Source organism: Pseudopipra pipra, chromosome 16 (genome assembly GCF_036250125.1).
Source record: "Pseudopipra pipra isolate bDixPip1 chromosome 16, bDixPip1.hap1, whole genome shotgun sequence".
NCBI classification, from domain to species: Eukaryota; Metazoa; Chordata; class Aves; order Passeriformes; family Pipridae; genus Pseudopipra; species Pseudopipra pipra.
Window position 1 is genome coordinate 2,780,412 of NC_087564.1, and position 24,286 is coordinate 2,804,697.

Below are 24,286 nucleotides of genomic sequence, written 5' to 3' on the forward strand. Positions count from 1 at the left end.
TCGTGGGGAAGGACCAGCTCTGCTCTCCCGTGTGGCTCCAGATCCCTGGCCCTGCCGTGGGGTGCAGTGGGTCCCCGAGGCAGTGATGAGTCCCCACTGGGTGCTGGCAGCCGGGTGCTTTATGAGGCCCCACGCTGCCCTTTGTCCCGGCGTGGCTGAGATAAGGGATGGGATCCACCGGCTTGTGCCGCAGAGTAAACACGGGCTGCTGGCTCCTGCCGGCACCGCGCTCCCCGCTGGCCTGGGGGGCCGTGCCAAGCCATGGCCCTTTGTCACAGGCAGCAATGACACCACAGTGGTGGGTGGCAAAGGACACCACATGCGCTGGTGCCTGGTGGGAGTCATTTATTCACTCATCCCACCACCGGCTCCGACCCGGCAGCTCCAGGTGCCCCAGCACTGGCACTGGGGCGACAAGATTTATCATTAACTGAGTGGCACGTGGCGGGACCAGGGGCCCCCGAGGCCATGGGGTCACAGCCCGGGGAAGGGCTCGGCCTCCAGCCCCGGGCGACCCGGCTCCAGTGGCAGCTCCCGCCCGGCACACGGCAGCTCCGGCCCTGGCTCCACGGTCCAGTTGGCCAGGAGGTCGCTGAAGTCGGGGGTGCCGGTGTGGAGAAGGCTGGCGGGGCCTGGCTCCTTCCAGAAGGAGGGCGGCAGCTTCCTGCGGTGCATGGGGGTGATGTGGCCGTACTTCCTCTCCAGCCGCTGTGTCCGGCCACCGGCCGCCCGCGGGGACAGGCAGCGGTGCACGCCGTACTCGAAGAGCTCGGCCAGCGGCCCCAGCCTGTGCATGGCCCCCGGGCTGCCCCGCGGGGCCTCGGGCTGGGCCCCAGCACTCTGGGGTGACTCGCAGTCCTTGGGCACGGGCTGGGTGCCGGTGGCCTCCTCCCGGCCCCGCCGCCCAAAGTACCGCTGGATGTCACAGCTGATGAGCTCCGAGAACTTGAGGAGCCGGAGGGTGGTCTCGGCAGTGCTGGAGATGGCCGGCTCTGGCCTCACGTTCGCCTCTGCTGCCTCCACTTCCTCCTCCTCCTCCTCTTCCTCCTCTTCTTCCTCCTCCTCCTCAGAGAGGTTGTGGAAGTCGGGCTCAGGGTGTGTGGGCAGCAGGAGGCTGTGTGGGAAGGGCGAGGGCAGGCGCAGCTCGGCCAGGGGCTGGATGACACCTGCAGCCATGTCAGTGCTCAGGGCCACCCCTGGGCTCACTCTGCGGGCAGGACAGTGGGGTGAGGGTGACACACTGTGGCATCCTCCCCAAACCGCGGATCTGCAGCCCTGAGGTGGCAGTGGATTGTGCCACACCATGGCCAGGGTGGGGCTGCAGGGCAGTGGGATCGTCTCCCGCAAGAGCAGCGGGATGTGGGGCATTGGGGATGTCCCCACCAAGCCATGGGATACAGGGGAGTGGACATGTTCCCCCAGCACATGGGGCAAAGGGACATCCCCACTGAGCACTGAGACAGCAGGTGGTAGGGATGTCCCCACCAAGACATGAGACAGCAGGGATGCCACCCCTCCCCAAGCCATGGGACATGGGGCAGTGGGGATATCCTAACTGAACCCCAACAGCCAACAGAGATGTCCCCATCAAGCCATGGGATGTCCACCTGAATCCATGGGATGTGGGACAATGGGAACATCCCTGGGTCATGACACATGGGGCAGCAGGGATGTTCCCACAAAGTCATGGGATGTAGGGCAATGGGAATGTTGTCCTGAGCCTTGTGCCAGGGGGCAGTGGGGACATCCCCCAGAGGTGCTGGGCAGTGGGATGTTCCCTTCAGCCCAGGGCTGTGCATGGAGGTGAACGGGGCTCATCTCAGCACCCATCCCACCACCCTGTGCTCAGCACCCACCCTGCCACCCTGGGCTCAGCACCAGGGATATCGAGCCCCGTGTCCTGCTCACAGAATGGCCTCAAGGGTTCCCCTGTGATGTGGTGAACTCACCACCTCCCCACACCGCCCTGGTGGGCTCCAGCCACGGCTGAGTCCTGCTGAGCTGGATGAGACCCCTCCGTAGTTCATGCTACCTGTGCTGAGGAGCCCCCAGCCCTACCTTGTTGCAGGGCACCCCTGGTCACCAGCCTGGCACTGCCATCACCCCAGCTCCAGCCCTGGCAGGGCACAAATCCTGGGGGACCAGTCCTGCTCCAGCCACCCCAAACATGGTGCTGGGCCATATACCCAGCCTAGGAGATCGTTCTTGCCGTCTCTGGGGTCACCATGCGCCCCTCTTAGTGCTGTCCCCACTGCGGGCCCCCCGGCCCTGCCTCTGTGCTGCCCTGGGGTGGGCTGTGGGGGGGCTCAGACACCCGAGGCACTCTCCGGACTGTGGGCAGAGCAGAGTGGGGCCACCCCAGCGACAGAGTCAGGCCGTCCCACTGCCACCCTCAGCCGGGGAAACACCGCGGTGCCGGAGGGCATCGCCCGGGGGGCCGCAGCTCACACTCACCTTGGCGCTGCCGCCCGGCCATGCAAAGGCTCCCGCGCCGCTCCCCCTGCCCGTCCCTCCACCTGGGCCTGAAGTATTTATAGCGGAGCGGGAGCTGGCGGCTGGCAAATATTTGGTAGCCGTATTGTAATAGTAGACTCGGTAAACAGAGCCGGGGTTTGCTTTAGCACCCAGCAACGGGAGAGCGGCGCGGGGAGGGACGCGGGGACGGAAGGCAGGGCTCACCTTAATGGTTCACTAGCCAGGGGATTTTCAAGTGTTGTCCCTGTAAATTCACCTATTAAATCGGCAGCCCCAGCTGCCAAACTGCCCGCACACTTGTGCCGAGGGCTCTTATCTCCCCGCTGATTGGAGGCGAAATCAAGCTTTGTCAAATAGGCGTAAAATTAAATTTCATGCTATTTTGACTCCTGGAGTAGGGATCTTCTGAAGAACATACTGCGTATGGAGCGATGCCTCTGCAAACAGGGGCTGCCGCTGCAGTGGGCAAAGCCTCTCTGTGGGGTCCACCCAGGTGCTGCAGGTTCAGACCCCCCATCTCAATCCTTATGTCCCCCCGAGGCGGATGTCGGGCTCCCTGACCAGCCTTGGGAGGGGTTTTGGAACCTGTGCATACAAAGGTGGACATGCTGTGCGGAGAATGGCTGGGCCAGCCCCACAGCACTTGGATGGCAGCACTGTCACTGTGAATGGGGCACTGGGGTGCCCCGTGTCTCTGCTCATGGCCTGTGGCCCTGCTGGCCCACACAGCACCTGAGGGGCTGAGGATGGTGACAATGGGAATCAGCTCAGATCACAAGGAGGCTGTGCCAGAGGTCCTGGTTTTGCTTTGGCAGTGGGATGTGCCAGCAGGGCTGTCTGGGGCAGCACAGAACACGGCCAGGGGACATGGATAGCTGGGGGATGCAGGATGCCCGGGGACACGGGATGGCCAGAGGACACAGGGCAGCCTGCCCATGACAGCAGGATGGGCCTGACACAGTGCCTGGACTCTGCCACCAGTGCTGGGGACGCACAGGGAGTGGGGACAAAGGCGATGGGGGTTGGGGACAGGCACAGCCCTGCTACAGAGCTGCCCTGCTCTCCCGTTCTTGGGGTGACCACAGCTCCCTCGAAGCCCTTCCTGCCCCCTGCCCCGAGCACCCCGTGCTGAGCTGTCCCCCGGTGCCGAGGTGGGGTCCCCAGCCCCTGGCATGGTGCAGCACTGGCGAGGGGAGTGCCGTGGCTGTACCCACCCCCTCCCCGGGCCGGCAGCCTCGGGACACCCTGCGGGAGTAGATATGGGAGCACCGGCTCCCTAGAACTCCCTCTTCTCTCTCCGAACACTCCCACTGGCAGAGCCCGGCAGGAGCAGCCATCAGGCATCAGCCATCCCGCCCGGGTACCGCTGGGCAAACACGCGGGTGGGGGCTGATAAGCCACGGGCACCCTCCGGGCCGCTCCCTGATGTCACCCATTGTCACCCACCCGCCCGGCACGGCTTGACGTGGCCACCGGCTGCATCCCTGGGGAGCCTGATCCCACCGCCAGGGTCCACAGGGAAGGGGGGCTTTCTCTGGTGTTCCCAGCCACTGCTGTCCCAGACCATTTTCCTGCAGTGCAGGAGCTGGAGAGAGTTCACAGAGCCTCTGGCTCAGCCTGGCTGGGAGGTAAGGGCTGCACCAGCCCTTTGCCTGGGTGGGAAGGGTCTGGTCGTGCTGGCGAGGGGCTCCAGGGGTGGGGCAGGGTGTGGGGAGCACAAGGCTTGGCTCACAGATTTGGGAGTGCTGAGGTGTCCATCCTCTGTGGGAAGGAATAACACGCATTTAGGGAGCACCCAAGGCTCAGCAGGACCGTTCTGGGGCGAGCTGGAGGGAGAGGCAATGCCACTGCCCCTGCAGTAGGCTTGGGCATGTGGTTTTGCACCCATTTGAGGGCCCAGGGTGGCCATCCCTGCTCCAGGCTTTGCCAGGGCCAGGCACAAGGAGCTCCCATTGCACAGGGAAAGGGTCTCCTGCCTCCAGAGACCCCACAGACAAGCAGGGCGTTCACAGCCCTCACTCGAGGTCTGATCCTGCACTCCCTGCTCGAGGCTGGCACACACTGCCGGTCCCTTAAAGCCAACAGAGCTTTGAAGCTTTAAGATGGGGAAAACCAGGCATGATTATGGTAGAACAGAGCAGTCTGTAAGGCAGGGCTCCGGCACCAACCCTCGCTGCCTTTGTAGCTCGGTCGCAGCACAAAGGGGCGGTGGGAGGGTAGCTGGGGCGGGGAGCTCGTGGTGAAGGGATGGAGGTGAATCCCGCGGGGTGTTGGGAGCTGCAGATGGAGCTCAGAAAGCTGGACAGAGCACCCAGAGCCCGGCAAAGCTCCGCAACAGCCCAAGCTCCGCTGCAAAACCACGGCCTTATCCCCGTCCCGCAGCTGGGGGAACAGTCCTGGGCTGTGCTGTCCTGTCCTGTGCTGTCCTGTCCTGGGCTATGCTGTCCTGTCCTCAACCCCTCGTCCCTGTATCCCATTGTCCGTGCATCTATCCTGCCTCCCGCTGCTCCCGCCTGCCCTAGCCATGCATCCCAGCACCACCAAGCCCCAGCAGGGGCTTTCCTTACCCCCCAGTCCTCCTCCCCATTTTCCCCACGGCGGTCCCCCGCTGTCACAGTGCCATGGGGACGGACGGCAGACAGCGCAGCCTAGCCCCGCCGCCCCGCCGGGGCCCGGCTACTGTGCCCACCACACCCGCCCAGCCCCAGGGCACGTCCCGGGGCAGGTCCCGGGGCAGCGCCGGTGACGGGCCCGATCCCGGCGGGGCGTACCCGGGCTGGGGGGGCCGTGAGTGTCCCGGGCCAGCCCCGCCCCATCGACAGGCCCCGCCCCTCGACGCAACCACGCCCTCTGCCAGAACCACGCCCCTCCCCCGCCCCTCATCCATTCCCCGCCCCTCCGGACCCCTTCGCCTCGGCCCCGCCCCCTTCACTCAGTCCCCGCCCCTTCGCTGCGGCCCCGCCCTCCCTGTCCTTCAAGCCCCGCCCATGGCCCGCCCCCGGCGGACTACCGTTCCCGTCGTGCTGCGCGGCGCAGGGTGTGGCTGTTTCCGCCCAGCGCCCGCCGCCGTCGCCGCCGCGGAGCTGCCGCCGCCGCCCCAGGCCCCGGGACCGCTCTCGGTGCCAGTCTCTGTCCCGCCCGGTCGGAGCCGCCGCCCTCGGCCCGGCCCGGCCCCGCCATGTCGGCCCAGGCGCAGATGCGGGCCCTGCTGGACCAGCTCATGGGCACTGCCCGGGACGGTGAGTAGGGGCGGGCGGGGCCTGCAGGAAACGCCGCGGCCTCGGCGGCCGCCTCACCGCGCGGGGCCCGGCCCGCCCCGGCCGCTGCCTCCGCTCGCTCCGGACCTGCGGCGCGATCCGCCCCCGCCCGCCCGGCCCCAGCCCCGTGGCGGCGAGGCGGGCCCGGGCCTGCCCGGCATGGGGGTCCAGCCGCGCCCCGGCCCCAGGGAGCGCCCGGCGCGGCCCAGCCCCGCCGCCCCGGGCCCGGCCGAGCGGGCAGGCCCAGGGCCGGCTCCGTGCCCGCGCATCCAGAGGCACTAGGTAGGTGTGCCTGCAGCGCCGGGTGCGGTCCGGCACCAGAAATGTGACAGCCCGTGCAAAATACGGCCCCGCTGCGGTTTGTGTTCTCCCTTCTGCGACTCGCTGGGTACTTAAATCCCCTTTGGCACGTTAGCAGGGCTGTCCAGGCACTTTGCACTTTGTTTCGTAAGTGAATAAGTGCTTTTCTTTTCTCTGTGTATTGAGTTGCTATTGAATTGCTTCCCATATTTTTATTTCATACAAACTGAACAATTGTGGCCCCTCTATTTTATTTATAAAGGTTCAGTGTATCTTTGCCTGCCTACATCAATCTGCAAGGGAGTTGCAGAAAAGCCTCATGTTCATCGAGCCGTGAGTCACAACCAATTTTTAAAGCTGTTATAACAAAAAAAAAAAGTGTTTGCTTTTTTTTCACAAGTAACTTTAAAAGTGTAGCTTAGAAAGAAAAGAAAAATTAAAAAAAAAAAATTCAGTAGACACAACATTATTCCTGGATGCTTGTGAATCCTAATACTTTACTATTCCCATACTTTAGTATTACACATACCTGTGTCATATGCACAGATGAGCTTTAAAATTGTCACATACCATTACCACTTTGCCTTTACTTTTATGTATCATTCCCCTGACTTCCTTACTGCAGGTGTGGGCAAGAAAGCTTTTCCTTTAAAACTTTTCAACAGTGGGCATAAAATTCTGCAGCTGAGGTCTTGAAGAATGCAGATGGGTATAGTATGTGTTGGAGCTCGCAGTGTGTATTGACTAACTTTGTTTCTTTTTTTTTTTTCTATTTTTTTTTTCTTTTTGCTTTTCTGATATTGTGTCGTTTTAAGTGGCTCCTGAGTGTAAAATGTCCTCTGAGGGTGGGCTGAGGGTGGGTGTGTTCCAGGCCAAGCTCACCTTTGCACGGCCTGGGAAGAGCACACTGCATAGTTGGGTTCCACACCAAAAGGACTGGTGGCTTAGTTACCACGTGAGCAAAGAGCAGCTGCCTGTAAAAACTGCCCAGCACAGCCCTGTTTGCTGATCCGTGGGGTTTGGTATCTCCTGCCCCTTCCTCACAGCAAAACAAAAAAAAAAAGGGGTGGAAAAAAAATTAGCAGTTTTTGGCTGGGAGCCAGCCTGTCTGTCTCCTTTTCTCTCTTCTGGCTGTGCTGCCTCTTTATATGGATGACAGGCCTTGGACGTTGCTTGGCTCGCCAGCACTGTGTTTAACATGGTGTCCTGGATGAATAAATGCTAAAACAGTGTTTGTTGCCAATTATAAGTGTTCCAGAATATCCTGTTGCCCTCTAAGCTGGTTTGGTTTTTTTTTTGGTTTGGTTTTTTTTTTTGAGTAAATTTGGGGAGCAGGAGCACCAAGTACTTTAATCTGCATTTTGAGGTGAAATGCTCGTGCCCACGCCTGTGTTCCCTGGGTGTTCTAATGTCTCCTTATTTAAACCACACATGAATTGCAGGAGATGAAACCAGACAAAGGGTGAAGTTTACAGACGATCGTGTTTGCAAGAGCCACCTCCTGGATTGCTGTCCCCATGATATCCTGGCTGGAACAGTAAGTATGGCCTCTGTCATCAGGAATTCTGGTGGGGAGGATGTTGGTACATCTTCGTCTGGGCAGAGTGGGTGACTTCTAGGAGAGAGCAGTCACAATCCTAATTCCAGCTTTTGTGAACTGTGTATGGAAACTGCTGAAGTCAGGAGCTCTTAAGATACACTTGAAATGCTTTTCCCCTCACAATCCCATGTGAAGTTGTAAAATTCTTTCTCTTTTAGCAGTTTGAGGTGGTCAGAGCCTAAAACTTGTCCTGTGGTGGTTCCCAGACTGTAGGTCGGCTGCTGCCCTGGGTGCTCTAGTTCACTGTTGCATCTTCAGCTTAGCAGGTGTTTTCTTAGCAGCTGCAATAGTCCTTGGAGGTAGTCAGTCTCCTCTCTCCAACCATGTGATGTTTCCTGATGGAACAGCAGCTATTCCATCATTCCTGGTGGGGTGGCCATGGCAGGTCACAGCTCCAGCCGAACGTGGGTTGTTTGAGCTGGTTGTTTTTTGTGTCTCTCTGCCCCACTGGTCTCACACAGTTCTCTCTGCTCCTTCACTGCTCCCTGTGGGAACAGGGCTGGCCAGCGTTCAAAGGTTTGGCTCACGTGCTCCCTCTGAGAGCACAAGGTGATGTGGGCTTTTAACAGTGAGGTGAGTGTTCAGTTTGGGCTCCCAGATGAAAGCTGGGACTTGGGAAAGAAAACACTGCACGTCTTGTCCCCGTTGCTGTGTTACAGAATTCCAAGACAGAGGTGAATGGGGGTGTTTGAAATCCACCCTCACCCTCAGTGTTTGCATGAAATGCTGTGGTGTTCCCAGTGCCCATCCACTTACCCAGGTTGTTTAAAGATGCTGTGGTTATTTATAGCCCTTCCTGCTGCTGTTTTGGGAGCTGGCTGGACACTGTGGATCTCCAGCAAAGGGCGGGCTGGCACTGCTGCCCTGCTTGTGTCACTGCTGTAACAGGACTGTGGCAGCACTGCTAGAAACAGCTAAAGCTGCCACTGCTCTGAGTGCTCAAACTTCAGCTTCTCAGTGGCTGCCTCTGAATAAGACTGGAAGAGCTGAATACCAATCTCTGTGTATTGATTTTTTTATTCATTTGAACCTCAGATAATGTTTTTCGGTGATTGCTCCATCAGCCTCCATATCACTTCCATTTCAGAATTTTAAACCCCCATCCTTCGTGTAGGTCGCTGTGGCCAGGGTGTATTTTTTGACACAAGATTCTACAACAGTTTTTTGGGGCCCAGAGGCTGCCTTCTGCCTCTTCTGGCAGGTTTACAGGAAGAGGGTAAATGGTGAATTGAAGGGGTTGAACTACGTGATGTGTGTGGCTGTGGGAGCTGGTGCCAAAGTCTGAGGTGTTCAGGTGGGTTATGAGTTTCCCAGGGCAGGGAAGCACCTTGAGGAATCTGTTTCTCTTGCTTCTGGTGTTACTTGTCTTGATGGAGTTGTCCTTTCCCTCTTGCTGTGGAGTTTGTGCTCAGCAATTGCAAGAACAGGATGGAATAAAACTGCTCCTGCACAAGTTATTTTGTGGATCACTCAGGTGATCTTGTGGTGGCCTTGAAGTGGCTGTGGAGCTCTGCACTGCTCTCAGCTGGTTCCTGGGGGCAAGAAAAAGTATTGGTGCCCCAGATCTGTGTTGAGAGCACATGTGATGTCCAGAACAGGAACAACATTTCAGCTGTCAGCACTAGCAGCATGGAATGAAACTGAGCTGGAATGTGCAGGCTCTCCACGTGATCCTGGGCAGCTCCATTGGCACCTTGTGGTGCTCTGCTCAGCTGAGTGGGGTAACACCCATCTCTAGGTGTATTGCTGCAGAAATCAGGGCCTTGGATCTCTTGGAAACTTCCAACAGATGCTCCAAGCCTTCTGGTGCTGACTGTGTTGCATCCTCCCCCTGAAGGCATTGTTCCTGCTGCATCCTTTGTGTGTGCAGACATTCCTTGGTGGGAGGCTGATTGGAGGCGAGCAGGAAGCTGATCTCTTGGGTAGCTGTGCTCACTGAAATGAGTCCCATTCACTGACCTTCAGGTGCAGAGTAAGAGAAGGAGTCCAGGCTGTCAGTAAAGCTCTGGAATATTCCTGAGAGCTGCAGGAGGCCTGTTGATGTTGCTTTGTTCAGGTGCACCAGCGTTCCTGGTCATAAGAGCTGTCATTATAAGTTGGATTGTTCCTGTGATTATTCTCTTTGGCTCCAGAAATTTGTTTAAACCCGTCACTAAATAAGCTACAGAGGTTCTCTAAACTAACTTACTAAACTAACTTCTCCCAAAATTTTCCTCCTTACATACAGAGACCAAAGAAAACCACTGTAGCTTATTTACAGCTGGTAATCCTCCTGAATTTCAGCTCCACTAAGAACTGGACAGATGAGTCTGAAAGCTGCCCAGGTTGAACATAGCTTGGAGGTTACATTCAGGGAATTAATTGTATCCCTGACAGGGGAATATGAGTGAGCTGAAATCTGTAGGTTTTAGAATTGTTTTGGGGGGGCATCTGTGCTTTTCTTTTTTCACTTGGGTGAAACTCTGCAGCTCTGATCACTATTAAAGAGCCTTCTTTGTGGAAATTTCACTCTGTGGCGAGGTAGCAGTTCAGCAGAGAACATAAGAGATACCTCAGAATGTGGATTGCTCAGGAGATGTGAGCAGGACTAACCAGTGACATCTAAATGTCTTCAGTCTGTGGGTATGGGGGGTTAAATCTTCACTCAGGCTCTGCTGATCACCTGTGTTACAAACCAGCCAGTGTTGACTGGAGCACGTTGTGATGTCTGTGGAAAGGCTGAGTGATGACAGCCCTCCCTGGGATGAGAGGATGCTTTGAGGCAGAAGGGCTCCTGGTCTTACCTCATGTGAGCAATACCTGTGAAAATCTCCTTGCCTTAGAACATCCCAAATGACATGGAGGAAGAATTGAGGTTTGTAAGCTGGTGAGACCTGAATGTGCTCCCCTTTTAACAAACAGGTGCACATTGTCAGCTCTTCTGAAGTTTTGGATTGGAGACCCTTCTGTGAAATGGGGTTAAGTGGCTCAGCTTGCAAGAGAAGTTCAGATAAGAATATTTGTGATCTGTGGCAATCACATCTAATATCATTAATTTCTCCCTGTTTTGGAAAGTGATCTCAGTCGAATGACCATGAGAATAAAAAATATATCACATCATAGAAAGAGTTATTTTTGTGGTAAAAAACCAGTAGCTCTCCAGCATTCTTTGAAGAGGCTTGCCTGAAGATGAACATGATCAAGCTCTGAAAGTACCAGCATGGGGATTTTTTTGTAGGCATTGAATTTCCACCATTTGAGCTCAGCAGGACTATTCTAGATGCAGTGTCTGTTTCTGTAGCCTGTGGCCTCCTTATTCTGGTAAATCTGAGCAAAATGAGAAAGGCTAAATAGTGACAAGTCATCCAGAATTGGTTTATTTTTGTCTAAAAGAGAAAAGCTAATAAGAGATAACTGCTGCAAACCTGAGTCTTACCTGGTGGAGTTTGCTTTCTTTGCTAAACACTGCTGTTCAAGTACATTGTTTCCCATAAGTGTCCCCATAAGCTTTAGTTTGTGATGTTCCACAGGGATTCTTTGTTATTCCACTTTAACTCTTTCCTGCAGCTCAGTGAGTTGACACTTGTTGTGCATGTGCAGGTTTGGGCTCCTTGGAACTGGTGGTGACTGGGAGAGATAATGGAGGGCTGGGGTGTTCCTTGACACGTACCCTGCCATTCTTACTGTGGCTCACAGTTAGGGCTTTTGTTATTTTGGCTTTCAAAATGTCATATTCTTTCTCTACCATAAGAGAAATGTTCTTTGTTACAAATTGATAATGTTGAAATGCCATTTCTGTTTCGAGAGCATAATCGACTTGGGTTCATGTGGCTGTTAACTACTGGGTTGGGGAAAAATAAATTTAAATAGCATTGACTGCAGTGGGAGGGAAGGGCAGCATGCAGGTCAGAGCTTTCTGGGAAGGGAGATGCTCTTAAATCTCTCATTAAATGGGCTTATTTGTAGGACTTAGCTTTGCTGGGCAGGCTTTAAAATGCCAGGCTGCAGCTGGGTGTGGGAAGGGGCTGGCTGTAGAATTAAGAGTCTGTTGTTGCTGAGCGTGGGGTTGTGCATTTCCACTGGCTGTAACTCCAATTCCTTTAAGTCCATTTGTTGTTGATAGGAAGCATTGTTTCTGTCCTACAATTTTGTATCTTTCAATGTGTTATTAGGGCTTGTCCTTTCACAGATGTGCATTTCCAGGTGAGCTTTAAACAGGGTGCAGGTATGCTTTGCTTTGCTGTGGCTCCATGAGAGGAGACATTTGCAGTTGGTGCCGTGTTGAAGGAGACCCAGCTCCCTCACAGCAGTTTCTAAGGCTGTGCTATGACCTAAAGCAGGAGTAGGGCTGGTCTTATAACATGTTGTTCCAGGAACACCTAGAAAAGGGGTTCTGGCAAGCATGTGTTTCTTCTGGCTAGTTGTATTACTGATAGGTTAGAAGGAAGCTCTTCCTAAAAGGACTTTATTTTGATGTGATGCAGTTGGCAAGAGCTAAGGATCTGCTGCTTATTGCTATAACAGAGGGTTTTTACACGAGTCTTCCTTTTTCTCTTCCGCAGCGAATGGACCTGGGAGAATGTACAAAGATCCATGACTTGGCACTGCGAGCAGATTATGAGATTGCAAGTAAAGAGAGAGACCTCTTTTTTGAGCTGGATGTGAGTATGGAGAAGTTTTAGTTACTTTTGTGGGAAATGCTTCTTGAAGTTACTGAGCTGAGCAGTAGAACTCGGTGACCATTTCAGCTCATCATGGTGTTTGATGTGTGACCAGTGCAGGATGTGCAGCCCCTTCCTGACTGTGGGCTTGATTGCTGACTTGAAACTGTACAAGTAATTATGGCACTTGCCATCCCCCATTAGCTCAGCTAGCTGGGAGGCTCCTCTGGCATTCCTTGCATCCCACACCTACTGCTCTGTACCAGGTCGTTGTAACCTGGTACCCTGTCCCAGAAGGGGATTTAACATTAAAACCCTTCTGCTCTGTGGTTTTACTTTTGGCAGATTTAGCTTTCTGTGATGGAACAGATCAAGGGGAAGAACAATTCTGTCTTCCCTTTCCATGTTATTCCAGTGCTTTTGTCTGTGCACTTGTTGCTCCTGCTCTGGAAATTCAAGTGCAAAGCAGTGTTGATGTGAGCATCCTGTGATGTGTCAGAGTCAAGGAACTGGGTCAGGTTCCAGGCACAGGTCAAACATTACTTGTTCTGCACAGTGTCATTTGTTGTTCTTTTTCTCCAAAGCATCTGTTCTCGAGATTGTTTATGCATTACAGAGGGACTGCACCAGATGGCTGTTGGCTGTCAAAGGTATATCTGGCATGGAGAACATCTTTATTTCTAATTCTTTGTCTGATCATGCAGGCCATGGATCACCTGGAGTCCTTCATTGCAGAGTGTGATAGGAGAACAGAACTGGCCAAGAAACGCCTGGCTGAGACACAGGAAGAGATCAGTGCTGAAGTGTCTGCAAAGGTATTGGCCTCTTGTTAAACATTGGTTCTGAAAGTCTGTGTGGGAGCTGTGGTGCTCTGTTGTCTCTGACACCACTGATAATTGATGGTTTAGAATAGCAAATCCACCCCATGGTTGTTATCTCTTTACTTAGCAAATGCTCATGGAGTTTCCTCTTTGGGAACTTGCTTCACTGGGCCAATACAGGACATTTCTGAAGCTGCTTTTGTGGACTCTGTACTGTCCTGCAAGCCAGAAACGTGCTGCTGTTTGCAGCAGAACTGATGGTGTCCTCTCCATGCCCAGTTTCTCTCTTTGCCAGGTGTTGGTGACTGTTGTGATTGGCCCACCAATCCCTTTTGTTGGACCTCTTGACTTTTGGAGATTTACGGCCATCTTGCAGCAACTGATTTAGTTAAACAGTATTTTTTAAAGAGAAGGGAGAAGTTTTCCTGCAAGCTTTATCGTGTTTTTGTCTTACTAAAAACTAACCTCTTTAGGCAGAGAAAGTACACGAGCTGAATGAAGACATTGGAAAACTCCTAGCTAAAGCTGAACAGCTGGGAGCTGAAGGAAATGTTGATGAGTCTCAGAAGATCCTGATGGAAGTGGAGAAAGTCCGGGCAAAAAAGAAAGAGGCAGAGGTATGGCATTGGTTCTGTGGGTGGGAACAGGGGCCTGGGCTGAGTACGTGTCACAGCTGGGCACTTCCTACCTCTGCCCCTGGGTTGCCAGCACCTCCTTTCCCAGTTTCAGCCATGTGCCAGCAAGCAGTTGGCAGTGGATAAAAAGCTTTTTAGAAACTTTTCTCTAGTGCAGAGAGCTGACTGGGGCGGGGAGGGCTTTGTCCTCTGGAATATTTGGTCACTGTTCCTTTACAGGGACGGACTGTCGGGCTTAGCTGTGCCCACAGAGCGTTTGTGTGGCACCTCCTTTGTGTGGGGGTGGGTTTTCATTCTTGAAAGCCATTCTTTGCAGGGGTTTCCCTGGAGGGCTGTGACAATGCAAGGCTTCCCTGACACTTGTGTGGGTTTTCTTGCCTCCCTTTAGGAGGAATACCGAAATTCAATGCCTGCATCCAGTTTCCAGCAGCAGAAGCTGCGTGTGTGTGAAGTCTGTTCAGCGTATCTGGGTCTCCATGACAACGACCGGCGTCTTGCTGACCACTTTGGAGGCAAATTACACTTGGGTTTCATTCAGATTCGTGAGAAACTGGATCAGCTGAGGGTAATCCTCTCTGTTTTAAACCTTCTCTTTGTAGTTTCGAAGACATTGAACGCTTCTAATAAATTAATACAGAATTCTTGGCAGAGCGCTCGTAAAAGCTCAGAATCTTCCAATTACAGAATCCCTGAAACTTCAAATGGAGCCTTTTTTAGCCTCCTCTTGGGTTCTGTTCTGTATTTTCTGGGTAACTAAATATCTACCCTCTGAATCAGTCAAACCAGACCGTGGCTGTCATTTATTCCTTAGAGCATTGGTACAGTCACCTGTATTTTTCTGGTTGATATGGCTGAAATTTGTCACTCTGAGGCCTCTTAATGAGACGTTGGAACTGCAGTTTCACATAGTGTGTGAACTGAAGTTTCACATCAGCATAAAAGGTCTTGAGTAGCTGAAGCCATTAGGAGTTTTCTGAAGAGGTTTGTAATGGGTTGTGGCATGGGCCTTGCTTGCAAACAGAGACCTTTAGCCTGCTCTAGTAAGAGCTGTGATTCCTGTGCCTCCCTCAGTATATTGAGGTCAGTGCCTTGGCTGAGGGAAATGAAAACCTTGATAGAGATCTTGAGTAGCACATAAAATGCAGTGAAGTAGTTCTTTGTCTTGCTCTGGGAAGGGTCTCCCTGCAGATCTCTGACCTGTGACTGTATGGCTGAAATATGATGTGGACTGTTTTGTGGGTTTTTTTTTCTAGAAAACAGTGGCAGAAAAGCAAGAGAAGAGAAACCAGGATCGTTTGAGACGGAGGGAGGAGAGAGAACGAGAGGAGAGGATGGGCAGACGGTAAGTGGGACCTGACAGCTGGCTTGTGAAGTTGGGTTTTAAATAGTCTGATTTTTCGTACCTTAGCATTGCAGGAACACAGCATCTGCTGCTGGAGTAGCTGTTGGATGAGCTCTGGATACTGTATGAGCACCTTGAGGTTCAGTTAAAGATGGAAACACGTGCACAAAGCCCCACCACAGAGTGATTGTATGTGTATTGCCTCAATTTCCATTGTGTCTGAAAGATGGGAGCTCCCTGCAGTCTTCAGGCTTATATTGGGCTAGTCCCTGTCCTTGGGAATCTGAATATGGATAAAATACCCTCATCCAATGCATCTGAGTGGGAAAGTTCAAGATGAGTGAGGAGTAGGTCTGCTCAAAAGGGTCAGAAATTCCCTGAACAGCCCTCCTCACTTCTAGTCTCGTAGGTGACAACAGTGTGGAGCTGGTATCCATGAGTGTCGTGGTTTGGACCTTAATGGGGGGCTGCCTGTCTTGCCTGTCTTGCTCCAAAACTTTTCTACAGTAACAGTGAAGTGCTTTTGGCACAGCTTTGGTATCCAAGATATCCCAAGGTGTGACTGCTTCTGGTGGTTGTGGCCCTGTGTGTCACCTTCTGCTCAGATGTCTGTAATTCCTGAGCTGTGGGAGTGGCTGGAACGTTGGTATTCTCAGGACAAGCTTTTCTGCTTCCTGCCAGCTGAACTGGAAAAACAATTTCTTCTGTACTTGAAGTGAAGAGGCACCTTGTGTGTAAACAGCTCAGTTAAACAGCCTGTGTGGGGAGGGTGGTTATTTGCAGGGCTCAGGCAGAGGAAGTGGCAGGGTGGGAATGCTGTTCTCATTGTTACAACATCTCCTCAGTTACCGCATGTGTTTCTCTTCTTGTACCTCTTGCATCAAAAAAACCCCAACCTTCCTGCTTGTGGAGAGCTCCTTTTGACCTTTGGTGTCAGCTGAAGAGTTTATCTGAGGCAGATGAGGTTTGTAACTGAGTTGTGCTCTAAGATGGTGCTGGCTTCTGGCTATAATTAGTGGAAGTGCTGACAAATAAACACCGGAATGAAGCGGCTTGGTGATTTTGATGGAATGTGAAAGATGTAAACCCCAAATTGTTATGTATTATACATATTATTATATCACTTAGGGTGTTTTATATGGGTTTTCTCTCTGTGCGTTGCCTGGTGGGATATGAAGTGCCAGTTTGTGCTGCAGCATTCTGCTGAACAGCACCTTCTGGAGAGCCTCCCAACTTTCTGGTATCCATGCAAGACTGTCAGTAATCCAGTTAAATTTGGGAGCTGCAGAATCTGGAACTAGCTGATGAGTGCAGGAGATCATCAAAAGGGACTGCTGTGGCTGCTGCAGTGGTCAGAGAGGTGGAAGTGAAATGGGAAGTGTCAGACCCACAGCAGGACTGTACCTGATCTGGACTCAGTTTGTCTCTGTGGTGCCTCTTCTTCCTGGAGGTCATTTCTGTGTGGAAATTGCTCAACAGAGTTGCCTTCAGGAAGCATCCTCTGGATCTCTTAGTTGATCTGCATCTCCCCAAAAACGCTGCCTTTCTTCCTCCTGTGGTGTGTCTGGGGTTTTGTTTTTGTGGTTTTTAAAAAATCCCCAAACCCTCAGTTCTTGAACGTTAAGGAGCCTTTTGTGTTCATAGGTAGTTCATGTGTGGATGCACCTGATGAGGGGATTTGAAGATGGCTTTTGAATGTTTATTTATGGCTTTAAATATGAAGGGCTTAAGAACTGCATTGAGTTGACCTAAAGTCTGAGTTCTGGCTGCTTCCATGTGTGACACTGCTTAGAGACCATGGCTGGCTCTGTGTGGAGGCACCTGTGTGCTCCCCTGCTCAGATACCATGAGAAAACTTGTTATGAAGGAGCCAGGAGTGCCATACAGAGGAGGTCAAATTAATTGCCTTTCCAAAATGAGAGCTTGACCCAAAGGAGGACAATAGTTTTCCCAGTGTCAGAACTGAGGTTGCATCCCAGATTTCCCAGCCCCTTACCCGCTGGGAGCTGTGCACACCATACTCACAGGGGCACTTCTCCATCAAAAACTGACTGGTGACTTCTACCACTTTTCAAACTGCCTCTTATCCAGAGCCTGATACTTTAAGGAACCAGAGGAAACATGTTTCCTGCAGAACTCTTCTTGTCATATCCTCATGTGCAGCATCCTCGCGGTGTTACTCAGTAAGAGAGAGTGTGACTTGACTTTGGGAGTCTTTGGTGACTGACAGGCACTGTGACATACTCTGGGAACCCTTGTGAAACTCTGCCTCTCTCAGCTGTTTATTAATTTGTTGATAAACTGTCATTCCACATAGGAATGAGTGAACTGGGTTGTCACACTTAGTGGTAAATAAACACAAGTCGTTTGTTTGGTGTTGCTGGCGGCTGTTGGGTACCCAGTAATCTTGGAAGACTGGAATTCTGTGGAGAGGTGGCATGCTTGGAAGTGCAGCCCTCAGTGTTTGCCTCCAGGCTACACCAGCAAACAAGTCCAGTGGAGTTGCCAAATGGATTTCCTTTGTGTTAGGCTGCACAAAAGACAGATTATGAAACTCAGCACAAAGTCTGTGATACAGAGACCAGAAAGAGGAAAAAATAAAGAAAATAGACATGCTCAGCCTCTTGCTCCTCTGGACAGCAGTCTTCTTTTGTCTCCTGGTGATTCAGGCTAGTAAGAAAAGAGCTGTTTTGTTGGATACTTCCTGAAATCTGAAGTGTGACTCTAGGGAATGATTATCAGGAATTTTTTGTGCATGTTCCTGCTCGGATCATAGGCAGGGGAGGGCAGCCAGGCTTTTCAGGGGACGTGGAAGGGCTTTGTGAGGATGTGCGCACTGGTGGTTCGGAATAAAGTGATCAGGATGAAAAGAACATTAAGGACTTGGAGTAATTGCAACCACCAAAACAATTCATCTGCCTGCCAGGCACCTCCAGGAGGTCCTGCTGCTCCGTCAGGTTTTGTTATAGGTGTGTGGTTATTGCCTTGCTCTCCTGGTTTATCAGCTTTTCCTTCACCTGGTCCTGTGTTTTGCCTCAGTGCATGGCTCGTTTGCAGACTCCAAGTTCAGCTCCACCTTGTTTACAGTCCTACCTGAATTCCCCTCTAAATTTGGGGGTTCTTTTGTTTTCTACCATGACTGAACAACCCCATTTCATTGTGAAGAAATGTTCAGTGCACGTTGATTTGCTTAGTCGTGTCTTACCCAGGTGTGGTTTTAAATGATGTTATTAAAACAGATACTTCTCTATTGCTTCTCAAATTTTTGTGTGTAGCTTTCAGCCACATCTTCTGCAGTGCCAGGGGTGTGACTGCAACACCCCTGTAAGTCTGTGCAGTGGGGAGCAGTTACAAGAGTGAATCTCTAAGTCACTGAACAGGGAGATCAGCCACTTCTTAATTAAAGCAAAAGGAGACTGTTCAGACAGCACGTGACAGTTTGGTATGAGCTGGCTCTGAGATGTGGCCACAGAGGAAGAGGGAGGGCGGGTCTTGCACGTGCTGTGGTATTTTAAGTGGTGCTGAGTAATGGTGCTGCAGAAGTTGAGAGAATTGTGACATTGTTTATGTCAAAAGCTGACAGCGGTAAGCTGGGAGTGCCACACATGAGCTCCGAAGCCATGGAAATGTGAGAAAGAATAGTGAGGCCTGGATTATTCTTCTCAAGTGCTTTTTAAGTCAGGGATGAAGGATTGTCAAGTTTATATCTGTCACTTCTCAGCTCTTCCCTTTTGGCTGTGTCCCTTCTTTTTTTCTAGTTCACGTTTCCCAGACAGGGATAAAATATTGATGCAAATTTTCCTCTAATATTTGTTAAACAAATACAGTGAGGTAGAAAGTGTTGTTTTTTCTTTACTAAAACCTTTTCACATTACAACTGCCTCAAAAGAACCAAAACCAGAAATCTGTCGAGTGTCTTTCTGACTGGTGAGTGGCACTTCTTGAAAATCTAGAGTTGATCCAGCTGATGTTAGACTGCAGGGGGTAAAGGATATATAACAAATGTGCATAGTAAACCTAGAAAGGTTCATTGTGATGCTTTATCAGAGACTGAACTGGTTTCTAGACCTTTTCTGTTGTGACAGAAAGCTCTGCAAGCAGAAACTGGTGTTTCCACAGAGTTCTTCAGTTTTTGACAAATTCTCACTGCCCACAAAATTGAAGCTAATTAAATGTTTTAATGGCAAGCTTTTTTTAAACTGACACATCACTTGGGGTATTGCTGTGTTCCTGTGAAGAGCTGCCAGCGTGGATGAGTTTTTCTATTGAAAACCAACTGGCTTTATCATAACTTCTCTCACTTAACTCTCCTCTTCCCTCTAGGTCTGGATCAAGAAATAGAGATCGTCGAAGGTGAGTGCCCAGTTCTGCAGTTCTACCAAATGCCTGTTTGTGTTTATGTCTTAACTGCTGAGGTTTTTCCTGGGTCTCACAGATGGAGTTCACTCAGTGGCCTCAGTCTCTTTGCCTTACTTCCTGAAAAAAAAGGGAACTACAGCGTGGGCACCTCAGTGGTGCTGCTCAGCTTGGTGTCCCTCGTTGGGCTGTACAGCAGGGGCTGTGCAGCCTGGTCAGGACGGGGTCTGTGTGCTCCAGAGTGAGTCCAGGAATGTCCTTGGTGCCTCTTCCAAGGCATATACTGATATACTTCCATAGTTTTAATGTCTGAAATATCTGTTACATGTGTAATACCTCAGATGTGAAAATACTGATGCAAGATTAAACCCCCCACATCTCTGGAAGAGTGTGTCTGAATTGTATGACAGCATTCTGTGTGATCATGGACCTGGAGATCTCCCTCTGGCATCCTTCTTGTTTTTAGAGCAGGTTGAAACAAATCTGCTTCTAAAGTGCAGGGCTTTCACAAGGGAGGCTTCTCTTAGGGTTATGGTAATTTAAAATAAATAAACAGGCTACTTACTTTGGCCTCTTTTCTGCTTTTACACTTTGAGTGAGGCAGGGTTGTAAGCTCTGCCCTTGGCATGTGCTTATGATAACGGTGGGAGCTTTTTTATATAAACTTCCTGGAAAACTGTACTATCCATTGGCACTTTGTTGGTAGGTGCAGGAGGAGGGGTGTGGGTGCTGGCAGGGATGTGGCTGGGGAGGGGTGGGTGCTGATGCTCTGGGTGTGTGTAACTCGGGAATGTCGGAGGGGTGGGCTCAGGTGTGCAGATCCCAGGCACTGCCTGTGTCCTGAGCCTGAGCCAGCCTGTGTCCCCTGCAGGTCACGGTCCCGGGAGAGGCGGCGAAGGCGCTCCCGGTCGGCGTCCCGGGAACGGCGGAAGTCCCGCTCCCGGTCCCGGGACCGGCACCGGCGCCACCGGAGCCGCTCCCGCAGCCACAGCCGAGGGCACCGCCGGGGCTCCAGAGACAGGAGCTCAAAACACAAGTATGTATTCCTGGCAGGAGTGCTTCTGGAGAGGGGAGCCCTTGGCTCACAGAGACTCCCCATCCCGTGGCTCTCAGCAGCAGCTGCAGGGGCCTGTGCTGGGGCCTGGGCCAGCTCCTGGGCCAGAGCAGGATTTCCCAGTGGCCTCACGTGAGGGCAGTAACTCTAAAGCAAGATCCCAGCTGAGAGGAGAGTCCAGCAGGTAGAATTGGTTCCCTGATTGCAGTGCTGAGCCTTGAGACACTCCTGGTTTTCTTGTATGAGAAGCAGCACCAAGGTCTGTCTGAGCTAACTGAGCCTCCCTGGGTCTGCAAAAGCCAAGTGACTGAGAGGGAGTTTTGATGTTACATTTCTGTTGTTACCTTCTGCTTCCCAGATTCCTCCTCTCAGTGCTGGCATGGGGAGGGAAGTGTATGATTTGGGGTCTCAGGCAAGTCTGTTAGAAGGCTGCTTGAGAGAGAGAGAGAGAGGTAATTCTTTAGGAATCAGCACTAGAGGGAGGGAAAAAGGAATCCAGGAGGAGTATACAATTCTCCTATTGCTGAGGAGAAGCACTATAGTTCAAGGAAGGGCTTTAAGTCTCCTGTGAAACTCAGCAGAACAACCTCTGTGTTGGAGGAAGGATGAGACAAGGGTGTAGGAGTATTAGAAACACTGAATGGAATCACTGCATTTCCTTACAGCCCTTCTTAGCCCAGCAGCAAGTCTATCTCCAGGTGCTTGCTGAAGTTAGATCTGGCTGTTTTTAAATACTCCTGATTAATAGAGGAGTGCTTTAGCACTGTCTCACCTGATTAGGCCACTGGACTACAACTCCAGAAACAAACCTATTGTTGTGTGTCTTGTGTCACTTTAGCTGAGGGGCAAGAACAGCTTTTAAAGGTACCTGGTGAAGGGGAGGGAAATAATGGTCTGAAAAATAAGCCTGTTAATAATTGAGGGGGGGTGTAAATACTGTTGATTCTCCAATGGCTGAGATACTAAAGTGCTTTTTTAAATCTGTCTTGAACATGAAAAATAAAGAAAAGAAGTTTGGACAATTAGGAAGTGAGGAAGATCCTGTAATAACTATTACTAAAGAGCAGGTAAGGGATTACTTCGGAACCCTTGGTCACATCCAAACCAGCCCATCAAAGTTGCAGGGGGATTGGCACTGACACACCTGCACAAAATTGCTGAGAACTGGGGACAGGCCAGGATCAGTTTAAGAAAATAAAGCAAAAACAAGAGAACAAACAGGAAAATCCTATTTCCTGAAAAAGGTTTAGTTTCTCTTTTCACTGTGAGAATTAACAGAAACAGCCCTCAGGTTCTGCTGGTCTGAGGTCTCACTTGCAGAAAGAAAGAGTGTCACAGGATCTGGAGGTCTCGGGGTAGGAGGATTGCAGGCAGCAGGTGCTCTTGTGGGAACAGGTAGAGAGTTAATCTCATCAGAGTGATGTGTTCTGGTTAAATGACAGAGTTTAATGACAAATAAATGGCTCACGTGACACCAAAGGGCTGTAAGGTTTTGATCTATCAGTTGTGAAGTATTTTCAAACCTTACAATCAACAAGAATGAAAGCTGGAACATTTGAGGTACCTGGCAGGGCCTCTTCTTGTGTCTGTAAGGAAATACCTGTGTACTGAGCCTTGGAGTAAAATGTGGGCACCTTTGCCAAGGGGTATGGGCTGTTAGAGCTCCCTCAGGATCAGCTCCCTTGGAATTCTGCTATTCCATAAGCTGGCACGAATCACACAAGACACAGCCTTTCAGACTGGACCCCAATATGAAGCCTCCTGCTTAATTCTGTGTGGGCTGACACGGGGAAGAGCTGCTGAAAATGTGTAGCTGTCACTCGGGCAGGGCCATTGAAAGATGTACAGTATAAATCTGTGTCATCCTCATTCTGAATCCGGGATGCTGCCAAGGCCAGTGTTTGTCAGGATGCAAAATGAAAAGCCCAGGGCTGAGGGAGCAAAGAATCCAGTTGGTATTTAAAGCAGGTGAACAGAAAGCTTAGGGCAAAATGAAAAACCACTCTGGAAGGCACGGGCAGAGCTGAATCAGAGACGAGGGAGAAATTGCAGGTGCTTTAGCATATCCCAGAAAACTAATAAGGGGCCCAGGGAAGACCTGAGAGAGCCCCTGGGGCCACAGCTTGAAGGGATCACTGTGAGGAAGGAGTGACAGAGGGTCCAGAGCTGGTGTTCCCTCATGGAAACCCCACAGAGCCCAGAGCTGCCACCTTGGGGACCTGTAGGCACATTCCTGTGCTGCCCCACAGCCCTGAGAGGGAAAGATGGTGTCACTTTGTGAGTGACTGACAGTTTTGAGCTGTGAAGCTGATAGAGGTGGTTTCATTTGTGCTTCAGATCTTCCAGAGATCGGTCTTCGAGAGAAAAGTCCCGAGACAGAGAGAGGAAAGACAAGAGCTCTTCTGAGAGGCGGCACGAGAGCACAAACGGCAAATCTCGTTCCAAGAGGTCAGAAGAGAGAGAAGCTGGAGAGATCTGAACTCAAAAACGATCTGTGTTGCACTGTAAATAGTCTGATAAACATTCTACACAAAAGCCTAAATTTTCCCATTTATATTTACTGAATACAACTCATCTTTTGTAGTTTGGGGTTTTTATTGTTTGGCAGATAGCTGTGAGTTTGTAGAGAACACAAGAGTTACGTACTGTTTAACAGGGTTTTGTTTTAGTAGGAATAAATAAACCTGGATGGATGGTTTTGAGCCCAGGCCAGTGTGGACACCCTGTGTTTGTCCTGACAGTGGTTGGGGCCGTGCTGTGCCTGGAGCCCTGAGCTGCCCTGACCTTTGTAACACTTCAGCCCTTCCCAAAAGCCCTCCCTGACCCTCTGTGAGCACACCAGTAGTGCTGGTCCTCACTTTATTCTATTTTTACTTTTGTTTATGTATGTCAAAAGAAAATCCTGATTTTTTTTTTTTTTATCCCTTTTAGTGCTTAGCCACCTCATTTTTATGTCTCCAGCACCTGAGTTGCCTCAGTTGTCCAGCTGAGGTGAGACAGGTAAAATTTGGCCCTGATTTATTCTGAAAGCTGTGAGGGTGACCAGATCAGCACGTTTCTGAGATGGGCTCAGGTCTGATTTTACAGGTCAGACAGTGGGTGTGAGCAAAGCAGTGGGAGACCGAGGCTGGTTTCATCTGGCTGTTTACTGTGCACTCTGTAGCCAGAGCTTCCCCTGGGGGACTTTCTGACCTGCAGCCAAAAGCGTTGGTGTGTTCCCAAGGCCAGGGAGGCAGAAGGGGGCAGAGGTGCCTCGGCTGGAGGTGTCCCAGCGCCCGCTGATCTGTAACCGGGTCTGTGTCCCAGGAGGGCAGGAAGGAGCCCGGCTGTGCCAGCCCTTGGTCGCCATCCAGGGTCGGCGTTTTGTGGGAGTTGTGCGAGTGAAGCCCTTGTGTCCCGCCGAGCCGGGCGCTGCTCATTAGCCGGGCGGGGCGGTTAATTACGGCCGTTAATTACCGTTCCCGGGGGGTCCGTCGATGCTGTGCGGATCCGCCCAGCATTCCCCCTCCCCTCCTCCTCCATCCGCGGCTCCCCGGTGTCAGTCCCCTGTGCATGCGCCCCTCCCTCCCCCACCCCTCCTTCCCTCTCTCCCTCCGGGTCCGTTTTTACACCGAATTCCGCGGTTTCACGTGTTGTTTTTTGTAACCTGCGCTCGCGGGGGGAGGGGGGGGGAAGGGAGGGGCGGGCGGCGGGCGCGCGCTCGGGGCTGCCCTGTGTACGCGCCTGTCGCTGTTCCCGCCGCGGTTCTGAGCGCATTAAAGATGTGTGTTTGTGGCTTCCCGGTGCTGCCCGGACTCGTTTGTTGT

General features: G+C 51.8%; 2 protein-coding genes across 6 annotated transcripts; one reads left to right on the forward strand and one right to left on the reverse strand.

The window, feature by feature from the left end:
• Positions 1–328: 328 nt before the first annotated feature.
• PERCC1 (proline and glutamate rich with coiled coil 1) lies at positions 329–5,009 on the reverse strand. 3 transcript variants are annotated; one of them, XM_064672674.1, is made up of 3 exons: positions 2,680–5,009; positions 2,449–2,555; positions 329–1,207 (listed from the first exon to the last, which is right to left on the reverse strand). In XM_064672674.1, exon 3 carries the CDS (start codon positions 1,174–1,176, stop codon positions 475–477), a length of 702 nt encoding a protein of 233 aa, XP_064528744.1. In that variant the 5' UTR covers positions 1,177–1,207; positions 2,449–2,555; positions 2,680–5,009; the 3' UTR covers positions 329–474. The 3 variants fall into 3 exon arrangements, with proteins under 3 accessions (XP_064528744.1, XP_064528742.1, XP_064528743.1); XM_064672672.1 differs by having other exon boundaries at positions 2,449–5,009; XM_064672673.1 differs by having other exon boundaries at positions 2,455–5,008.
• Positions 5,010–5,534: 525 nt separating this feature from the next.
• LUC7L (LUC7 like) lies at positions 5,535–24,259 on the forward strand. 3 transcript variants are annotated; one of them, XM_064672670.1, is made up of 11 exons: positions 5,535–5,714; positions 6,295–6,365; positions 7,475–7,569; positions 12,174–12,272; positions 12,977–13,087; positions 13,567–13,710; positions 14,117–14,293; positions 14,982–15,070; positions 19,394–19,423; positions 20,298–20,462; positions 22,818–24,259. In XM_064672670.1, the coding sequence occupies exons 4-11, from the start codon at positions 12,177–12,179 to the stop codon at positions 22,957–22,959; spliced, it is 954 nt and encodes a 317-aa protein (XP_064528740.1). In that variant the 5' UTR covers positions 5,535–5,714; positions 6,295–6,365; positions 7,475–7,569; positions 12,174–12,176; the 3' UTR covers positions 22,960–24,259. The 3 variants fall into 3 exon arrangements, with proteins under 3 accessions (XP_064528740.1, XP_064528741.1, XP_064528739.1); XM_064672671.1 differs by lacking the exon at positions 6,295–6,365 and adding an exon at positions 21,486–21,547; XM_064672669.1 differs by lacking the exon at positions 6,295–6,365 and having other exon boundaries at positions 5,536–5,714.
• Positions 24,260–24,286: the final 27 nt, after the last annotated feature.

Excerpts from the sequence above, each read along its gene's own strand:
- PERCC1 (XM_064672674.1), bottom strand. The coding sequence starts at position 1,176 with ATGGCTGCAGGTGTCATCCAGCCCCTGGCCGAGCTGCGCCTGCCCTCG.
- LUC7L (XM_064672669.1), top strand. The coding sequence starts at position 5,654 with ATGTCGGCCCAGGCGCAGATGCGGGCCCTGCTGGACCAGCTCATGGGC. Across the intron at positions 7,570-12,173 it reads ATGATATCCTGGCTGGAACA|CGAATGGACCTGGGAGAATG; the intron begins GTAAGTATGGCC and ends TCTCTTCCGCAG. Across the intron at positions 13,088-13,566 it reads GTGCTGAAGTGTCTGCAAAG|GCAGAGAAAGTACACGAGCT; the intron begins GTATTGGCCTCT and ends TAACCTCTTTAG.